General features: G+C 42.3%; 1 protein-coding gene across 1 annotated transcript in view; it reads left to right on the top strand.

Annotated features, from left to right (window-relative positions):
• LOC109471370 (TATA box-binding protein-associated factor RNA polymerase I subunit B-like) overlaps positions 1–7542 on the top strand; it is an 8296-nt gene extending 754 nt beyond the window's left edge. The window contains exons 3-14 of the mRNA XM_019770660.1: positions 362–471; positions 1046–1225; positions 1679–1766; positions 2200–2458; positions 2841–2940; positions 3567–3696; positions 4300–4462; positions 4812–4858; positions 5454–5544; positions 5873–5982; positions 6336–6501; positions 7278–7542. Of these exons, the coding sequence (XP_019626219.1) occupies positions 362–471; positions 1046–1225; positions 1679–1766; positions 2200–2458; positions 2841–2940; positions 3567–3696; positions 4300–4462; positions 4812–4858; positions 5454–5544; positions 5873–5982; positions 6336–6501; positions 7278–7542 (1709 nt within the window). The remainder of the gene's footprint in view (positions 1–361; positions 472–1045; positions 1226–1678; positions 1767–2199; positions 2459–2840; positions 2941–3566; positions 3697–4299; positions 4463–4811; positions 4859–5453; positions 5545–5872; positions 5983–6335; positions 6502–7277) is intronic.
• Positions 7543–9986: the final 2444 nt, after the last annotated feature.

Here is a 9986-nt window from a genome sequence, read left to right as displayed (position 1 = left end):
TAACGGCTGGATACTAGTTGGGTACTGCTGCCCGAGTTTAGGTGGGCAAAGGGCTCAGAGCCCCTTTGCCCACCTAAACTCATGTGTGTTCCTCATATCATTTTCACCTAGCCTGGGTTCCATCCTGGTTAGTTTTGGTGATAGCAACTGTGGGAGCAGACGTAAACTAACCAGGATGGAACCCAGGCTAATTTTAACCTGAGTCTAGTGTGAAAAAAGATGTTAAGTGCCTTTCACAAGGACACAACAGTGGGGCTTCCTGCCAGAGATTTGAACCCAGGACCTTCAGTTTAAATTCTGAGTCAACAGTACCAATGAGAGAACAACCTTGCCACCTTGATTGTTGCTTTGTTATGTGTAGGGTTAACGTTGGAGGAGTCCTACCCGTGGTACACACATGAAGCCTTCCAGGTCATCATCAAGGCACAGGTGGATACGTTAGTGAAGATGGGCGTCAGTCCGAGACTCAAGGTGAGATTTTTTTTTCTTCCAGGCATGAAAGTATTAGCCTGGGTACCATGCATCCTGGTTAGTTTGCGGACCGTTCTGACAGTCAGTACCAACTGTAGGAGCGGACCTAAACTAACCAGGATGGTACCCAGGCTGTGAAAGTATTATACTGGTAAATAGGGGCCAAAGTCAGAGTGCTAACCTCCTACTAGTTTGCAATACCATTGGGGGCAGGAGCAAGCAATGCTAGGATTACCTGCAGTGACTACCCCTGGTCTTGGCAGGTTGAATGGGGCCAATACTTTTCTTATGTTTACCTTTGCCACAGGAAAACTTATTGTTTTTACTCTTCTTCCCCTCCTCTCCAAACAAATAAGGTCAATGACCTGACCTGTCTGTCACCATGGTAACTAGTGTTGCAATTCTATAGCAGGAGGGATTTAGACTCCTGTGTGACCAGATACTTATGAATGTGTTTAAGTAAGAATTAACAGAGCAGCAGACCATATGCGTAAACATTATGCATTTGTTTTGCAAATGTTACCTTTCTAGTTTTGTGTTAATTTTTTTTCTGTAAAATTTTTCTGACCGTCAGGACATAGTGAAGCAGCTGTGGTTCTCTTACCTGAGTCGGTGTGGGGTGGCGTTTACCGGGGTGGCCCAGGAGCACCAGCCCCACACACAGGACGGGCTGACCTTCAGACAACAGGACAGGATGACTTCAGCTACACACAGGAGGAAAACTGACACACAGGCACAGGCAGGGGAGGACAAGGTGAAGAGTATTGAATAGAGACTCTTTTTGTGCAACTACGTGTTCTATTCAGGCAACGTTTTGATGACCATCTGTTACCAGTCCCTTGGCAAATCTCACTCTCTTTATATTCAATGACTTACCAACAATATGATTCTATTCACAGAGGTGAGGTCGTGAGGAATGTTGTATTGCGTCTCTTTCTTCTGATCTCAGGTCTTGTTGGCAAAAATAACAACCCATACATTTACCAGGGATACTAGTATATATGTCAAAAATTTTGAAATAAGAATAGACATTGATACTGTCGTATAGCTAACTTTTCTACATGTAGCTGCTACCTAACCCCTTACAGGTTTTCTCACTGGATAATTTGCCATTTTGACTCTCTTCATTGTTATATTATAGCTGGGGACAAAAGAATTCTACATATGATTTTTTTGACCACATGTTGTGTTCTTTGTTAAACTGTAGGGATCAGAGGGAGAGTCAACAGATGCAGGATCTACCCATGATCCTTTGAGTAGCCAGGCCTCCGCCAGAAGTGACCTTGAACCTATAGGTGAGGTTTTATGCAAATTAGATTTTAAAAGTTACAGGTAACTTTTGAACAATGAAACATTTATTAACATATTTATCATTGAAGGTCTGTCACCTTATTTTCTTTTTTTCCCCATTTCCATCTTTTGTAAAATCCCAGAATGCAAAATTGCTAAAATGTCATCTCTTTTCAAATTTAAGATTATAAAACTTCAGGTAGTTCAAATTTTCTTTGGCTTCTCTTTAACACTATATTCTTTAGTCTGCTTAATGATCTAAATTTATCATTATAACCAAATGGAAGGCTAGATGATCAAGAGAGCTCAGTTGTGCACTGTCAGGAAATCTTGCAGCTTAGTATTTATGAGTACATATTTATTAACTGCCCTTGTTGGCATAGAAATGACAAATCTTGCACATAAAAATTAATGTTTGCAATAAACTTAATTTTTCAGATGATATTGACATGTACATCCGCGGGGTCTCCGGACCGGAGACTGAAACATCTGACACGTCAGTGTACGTTACGTCTGACACGGATGATGACCGGGAGGACGATCGTGGCTCAGTTGACAGCCGCAGCAGTGGTACAACTCGTGGTAAGAAGAGAGGCACATACCCCATCCAGAGAATGACCATGTTACGGACACTGTGTTTCTCCTACCTGGGGATTCTGTGGTTACAGGAACCAGTACTGCCCTCAGACATCATCAGGTGTGTACTTTTGATATGTAAATTGGGTTTTAGAAATATGAAATTATGGTGTAGAAATGTAACAGGAATCTCATATCATAATTTATCATTCTTTTTGGTACTGGCTATGTTGTGGGTTGTTACGTCACAAAGACTCACAACACAACTGTACATGATGAATTTCGAAGCTTCTCAGTGATTTCTATGGTTGATACGTTTTTCATAGAAACTGGTTCACAACAGTGAAAGGTTTTTGTAGAAATATCTTAACAGTTAGAACTCTTAATTAGTCTAAGGGATTAAAGTTCAAGATATTCTGATTGTTTATACCTAAGCTTATTTGTAACAAAGGTAGACTTTTGGTATTACCTTTCGTATAACTTAAGAATGACCTTTTTCTCAGGTGGGTGCGTGAGGGCCACATACCATACATTGCTGTGAAAGAGCTGCTCCCCAAACACATGAAACTGGGCATCCAGGACTGTAACAACTTCTGTGTTCAGGTAAGTGCTTTTCCTGTCTTTTGAAAAGATTTATATTTGAATTTTCAAGCAAATATTGAAGGTGTAGTATGTTGAGACTGAAGGTAAAGGTCCCATAGCCTTTTTGCAGCCATGGCTATAGTGGGTTGTTAGTCCACAGTGTCTAGGGCTCTCTCTTTCCACCACCTTGTACAATGTACCTCCTCAACCAAAGTAAGGTACCCATTTTACAACTGGGTGGAGTGAGGAAAGTTGTGTAAAATGCCTTCCCCAAGGACAAAAAGTCAAAGTCTAGCCAGAAATGCAAACAATCAAACCCATGACCTCTTAAACATGTCAACTAGCCTGGCCTCTCTGATCTGCTGTTTAATTACACTATACTATGTCTTAGCAAAAAATAACTTCCATGCAGTTGTAAGGTTAAAGGCAGACATTATCACTAATAGTCAGAGATTCATAAATTGTTGCAAAAGTATGTAGGATATTACATCATCATCATCTCATCATCTGGTCGTTAGAGTTTCACGGATGCTTGTGACTCTCTTCCGCCTGAGCCCTCCCTATCCTCCATGGCCCTGAGCAGGTCTTCAAGATATTACAGCCCTACTGCTTTAGACAGTATAATATTTTCCACCATGTTCTTGCAGGCCTTCCCGTCGTACCAAGTTATCCAGAACAACACAGCCCGCCTGGCGAGGTTTCTCCAGCTGCCCCCACTGCCGGAGGTGGACTTCAGCAGGGTCACCAGCAGGTTTATACTGGACCTCAACCTGCCTGGTGGGTTTGTCGCCTTATGATTATAACTGTATACTACATGTACATCAAAATGTGATAAGTGTAAACTTTTGACTACTACTAGTATCATTGAAAGGTTATCTGAATAGTTTTAAGAAAAGGTTACATTAAATTTTATGTCTTGAATTGATGGTCGCTAGTATTTAGTACATTAATTATTATTTTTAAACCAATGTCTAGGAAGCTTCAAGGAGAATGAAACGGAACCAATATATATATAGCTCCCGAGTCCTACATGCTGGTGTAGCTTTTCTTAGCTCCCCAACATTCTTGGGGTTAGCAGCTCTCTGAGCGCTCGACAAAGAGATTGTGTATACAGGATAAAACATAACCCTGCACCAAGTATACAAACTTATCATCATAGCTTTTTCAAAAATCAATCTAAATATTGTACTGTGAATCATTTCTAAATATCACATGTCAACATCCAAAACCCCTCATGTTTTTTCCCACTTCAGGTGTGCTGCATGGTTTAGTAGGGAAGTTACTGTCCCAGCAACCTATCATCAGACAACTTAAACTGAATATTGTACTGGCAATCATTTCTAAATTTCACATCCAAAATATCATTTTTCCCCACTTCAGCTGAGCTGCATGGGTTGGTCGGGAAGTTACTGACCCAGCGCCCTATTGACCCCACCCTGTGGTGTAACCGGTATGACGCCATGTTGAACCACGAGGCCATCGCCATGGGTCTCATCATTGTGGTACTCAAGCTGCTGTTTGGACTAGATGACAACACAGAGAGGTAATGTAAAAAAAATCAGGATTCGATTGATTATTTTTACTATGTCACTTGGTTTAGTATGTTCTCTTATCATGATGAGCATCTACACTTTTATACATTATTTGAAGCAAAACTTATACCATAGCTGGCGTGTTACGCCAAGGGTGGTTATACCAGTGATACAGATACAGATAGCAAATGTCAGAAATGTACAAATGCCAAGGTATGTATGTAGTATACAACAACATTATAAGATACCAATCATGTTTGGGGATGTTTAATTAGATTTTTTGGAAGGAACTAGCTATATGTAGTATTATTTTCACATGATCTTAGCTTTTTGAGCATCAGAATCTTTTGTTGTGCACAGGACTCTCTCAGAGACTGCCAGGGAGTTACAGAGCAAGGAAAAACCAGGTTAGTCGTCTGAAGGAACACTCTTAAATGTCCTTTTAGGCTTGTACATATTTTACCATATCATAAGCCTTCAACCTTCTCCATGCTATGGTACATGTAGTCACTCGGTACCAAATTGTACTAATTTATACACTGTTTACCTTCCCAAGACTTTGTCCTTGACTGCTTCCCAGCCAAAGTTGGTGCTGGTGTGAGAGTAGCCTGGAATCCCTCCTATTCTAGCTCTGGTTTACTCTTCTGCTCTTTTGCAAGCACGTGACCTTCCCAATTTTGATTTTTAAACATGTATCATCAGCTGGTACAATTCTTATAGAACTCCCAACCACAAATAACCTTGCTCACAACTGACTCCCAACTGTATGGTCTGGAGAATGTCGGAAGGCAATGTTTGGTATAATTGTCTAGAAATGCGCAAAGACTGAATGTGATGTCTGATCAGCACCCTGAAAATACTGCTGATGCAAACACCAGGAAATCAGCACCAAGGACAGGGACTACTAGTATGAGTGGTGGCCGTCAGCCATTGACTGAAAGACATATTCCTCAGCTTTCTTTCCCTTGTAATACAAGTTGTGTTTTGGTTTCTCATGTTTAGATGTGAAGTTGTTTGTGTTTGAAGACTGGATGAGTTGGGCCATGGAGAGAAGGGAACAAATGACAACAAGAGGGCTGCCCAAAACTGACAGGTATAATCTACCGCAGAATCAGTGTATTCTTTGTCCCATAATGATGGATTTAAGAGTGCCTACAAATTTTCAACCACCTTCTAATATATACATTTAGCAATATTTTGTCTCATGAAAAAAAGGAAAGAAGTCTTATGAAACTCAGCAATGATGTATACTGTATATATAAACACAAGAAACGAACATCCCAAGCAGTGAAGTGTACATGTCATAATGTCATGTCAGTATGTTAAATGTTGAATAATGCAAGGCTTTTTATGAAGGCTTTTGAATGTAGAATATTTCTCATTCATAAAACACTAAACACATTTTGCATTCCTAACTGCAGAGCTATGGAGAAGATCAGAGATGTTGAACAGTACACAGACTACTACAAGGAAGTCATAGCCAAGTGGAAACAAAACTACAGACCTAAAGTCAGGCCGAGATATGAGGACGGTAGGTTGACCAGTCTAGTGTGAGGTCACCTGACTGACACGGTCTGTAGTGTCTGAATTTTGCTCAGTTACTTCTGCCTCTTCTTCTTGATTAAATAAATAAAATTAATGACTTGGACCAGACATCCATCACCATGGTAACTGGTGCTGTAGCAGACACCCTGTGGTGTTGGGTTACATTTTGCAGGACAGAGTTGGAGAGGCAGCTCACCATATATCATATATGAATTGTTTGAGTAACAATAAACAGAGCAGTTTGTTAGGCTAGGCCATGTGAAGCCAAGGTAAAAATTATGCATTTGCTTTGCAAATGTTATCTTTCTAGTCTTACATTCTTTTTCATTTTTTCCTCAGCATTTCTGAAGAAGCGAGAGAACCGTGATGCGGTCCAGAGGCCCTTCCAGTCCCTGGCGTCCGGCAGCAGAGAACAGCGAGCCGCGCCCACCAGTTTCCCACTTTCATTTGGAACTGTCGCTTCCATGACAACACATTCATCACCAGTCGATACTGACTTCAAATGGTGAGGACACTATACTCTATGGATCATATTAACATGACCTCGTCAATATAGACAAAATAGTTTTTAATGAGCATTCACATTTTTACTTTTGTTTAAAGAGATCAACAAGACCTTTCTTCACATTTGTTGATCAGTGTCTCATTGAATAGCATGGTATTGTTAGGGGTGTTGTCGATAAACTTTCTGTGGCCTAACTTTAGCCCCCACCAGGCTTCAGAGGTGGCTGGAAAGAGTAGAAATTGGCCAAATATGACAGACAACATGCCAGAAGAGAGTTGCTCTGCTGAAATACTTTCCTGCTCTGAAGATGTACTCCTTCTTAATTCCCCTGGCATGTTATCTATTGGAGCAATTTCTACTCTTTCCAGCTGCCTCTGAAGCCTGGTAGAGGCTAGCCTGACTTGCCTTTTACTGCATGTCTCACATCAACACTCTAACCCTCCTGACAGCCTAACGCTGAAGTACATCACAGACAGGGAGGACCTGTGGACCGCCATAAGGAACTTAGAACTGTTATATATTTTTACATCACCAACTATGTAATGTATATTTTGCCATACGTTGTTGTTACAGCTGTCATGCAATTAAGTTCTTCTTCATCCACTCTTGGCAGCCACACTCTGAAGTACATCACAGACAGGGAGGACCTGTGGACAGCCATAAGGAACTTAGAACTGTTATATATTTTTACATCACCAACTATGTATGTATATTTTGCCATACGTTGTTGTTACAGCTGTCATGCAATTAAGTTCTTCTTCATCCACTCCCGGCAGCCACACTCTGAAGTACATCACAGACAGGGAGGACCTGTGGACCGCCATAAGGAACTACCCAACGTACCCGGACTTCAGGCTCCGCTACACGGGGAGTAACACGGGCGGCGGGCGCATCGTCAGGGTCACGGACCAGGAGCACCTACACGACACGTACGAGTTCGTCTTGGGCCTCTGCGCAGGACTCATTGAACAGGACAAGTATGGACTACACCACTACGTCACAACCTTAGAGAAACTACTGGGGGCGGCAGAGGTGGAGTAGCAGTGTTCTAGCCAGCATCCAAAAGATGTAGGAGTAGGAGTACAAGTTTGCGCTGGGACTCATCGAACAGGACAAGTATGGACTACACCACTATGTCACAACCTTAGAGAAACTACTAGGGTGTGCAGATACAGAGTAGGAATACAAAATGGCAAGTTCTGCTCATGAAAAATCAGAAAGATGTATGAGTATGAGTTCGTGCTGGGGCTCTGTGCAGGACTCATCGAACAGGACAAGTACGGGTTACCTCACTACGTCACAACCTTAGAGAAACTGCTGGGGGCGGCGGAGGCCGAGTAGCAGTGTTCTAGCCAGCATCCAAAAGATGTACGAGTATGAATACGAGTTTGTGTTGGGGCTCTGTGAGGGTCTTATCGAACAGGACAAGTACAGACTGCACCACTACGTCACAACCTTGGAGAAACTGCTGGGGTTAGCAGATATAGAGTAGGAATACAAAATGGCAAGTTCTGCTAATAAAAAATCAGAGATGTACGCGTACGAGTTTGTGCTGGGGCTCTGTGCAGGACTCATCGAACAGGACAAGTATGGATTACACCACTACGTCACAACTTTAGAGAAACTGCTGGGGGCAGCAGAGACCGAGTAGAAATACAAAATGGCAAGTTCTACTCATGAAAAATCAGAAAGATGTACGAGTATGAGTACGAGTTTGTGCTGGGCCTCATTGAACAGGACAAGTTTGGGCTCCACCACTACGTCATAACCTTAGAGAAACTGCTGGGGGCAGCAGAGACCGAGTAGTAGTGTTCTAGCCAGCATCCAAAAGATGTACAAGTATGAATACGAGTTCGTGCTGGGTCTGTGCGGGTCTCATCGAACAGGACAAGTATTGCCTGCACCACTACATCACAACCGTAGAGAAGCTGCTTGGGGCGGCAGAGACTGAGTAGCAATACGAGTGATCACTGTTTTTGAAAAATCAGAAAGCTGTATGAGTACAAGTACGAGTTTGTGCTGGGACTCTGTGCAGGACTCATCAAACAGGACAAGTATGGACTGCACCACTACGTCACAACCTTAGAGAAACTGCTGGGGGCGGCAGAGACAGAGTAGAGATACAAAATGGCAAGTTCTGCTCATGAAAAATCAGAAAGATGTACAGTCAAACCTGTACTAGCGGTCACCTTTGTATAGTGGTCACTCGGCCATAGCGGTCAGTTTTTGCCGGTCCCTTGAATTTTTCCCATTGACGTAAGCATTAAGAATCGTGTCTATAGCGGTCACTGTTCAACGCGGTCAGCGGTCACCCCATTCCGGTCCCGCCGGCATGTCAACACCGCCGATAGCGGTCGCGGCTGGCCGTAACCCGCTAAGCACCACGGCCGTAACACCACCCCACCTCGGGCTACGACCGTTATGAGCCTTGTGATAATTTTCCGATCGCTACATTACGAAAATGTGAACTGAAAATTAAACTCCATATGTGTATGAAATAAAGGAAAACTGGCTTTTGACACGAAGTTTCTGCGGTCGCGGGTGTCTTTGATATCTGCGTTTTCCCCAACACCAGTGCCGTGCGTGCCGCATGGAGCTTTCAATGGACTCGGCCGCTCGGCGAAGATTACGGCAATTATCTTTACAAAAAAACTTAAGAATATCCATATTTGGTTTCTCGATTCCTTGAAATGCGTAGATATGTGCATAGCTTCCGTTTTTCATGAGCATAATTCAAGAAATTTGGCTCGAAAATGCGTTTCGTATTTTTCCAAGATGGCGCATGTTATCTGCAAAGGGAGGTCAATTGGGGTCATCGGAAGACTACACTGTTATGGAGGTAGATACACCGAGTTTTATTTAACTTTATTAGCGTCAAATGATGTAATTACATTATGAAAACATTTGAAATACATTACTAAAAGTAATTTTAGATGTAAATTTAACACTGTAGTGGATATTTTAGAAAAGATATAAGTCTGAAAGGAGAAAATTTTCTGTTGACTACCACATTGGCATAATGGTAGAGGCAGACAACCCACGCGGGGAGAAACCCAAGCCGTAAACAAAGGAGAGTTTTCGCTAAGTTTTCATGTTCAAAAACGACCAAAAACGGAAAGTAACTGGCAACTGACGAACAATTATTTTGCTGTTAACTAAATAGACAGTATCTTGGTACAAAATAACTTATTTACGTGGTTGGAATTCGCTGTGGCGTATGTCGGTCGCGCGAAGCAAGTGTTCACCAAAGAGCAAAAACATGGCGATGTCGTTCTCTTCCACTTTTCGACTAACAACAACAACAACTACTAGTAACGTGGCGATTGCGGAGAAACGATGGCGAAAGCGGAAAGACAGACGCCGAACTTATTCCAAAAGGTGGAAGTGATCCGACTGGCAGAGTGAGCTTGAAGAAATCGTCGAAAGCTGAGCAGTCGATAGAAATTTGTTTGGAGTTGAAAGTTTGTTGCTTGATTTGCTTTCTT

The sequence above is a fragment of the Branchiostoma belcheri genome, unplaced genomic scaffold (assembly GCF_001625305.1).
Source record: "Branchiostoma belcheri isolate BF01 breed outbred unplaced genomic scaffold, Haploidv18h27 scaffold25, whole genome shotgun sequence".
Classification (NCBI taxonomy): Eukaryota; Metazoa; Chordata; class Leptocardii; order Amphioxiformes; family Branchiostomatidae; genus Branchiostoma; species Branchiostoma belcheri.
Note: the sequence above shows the minus strand (reverse complement) of the source record. Positions and strands in the feature narration are given on the sequence as shown.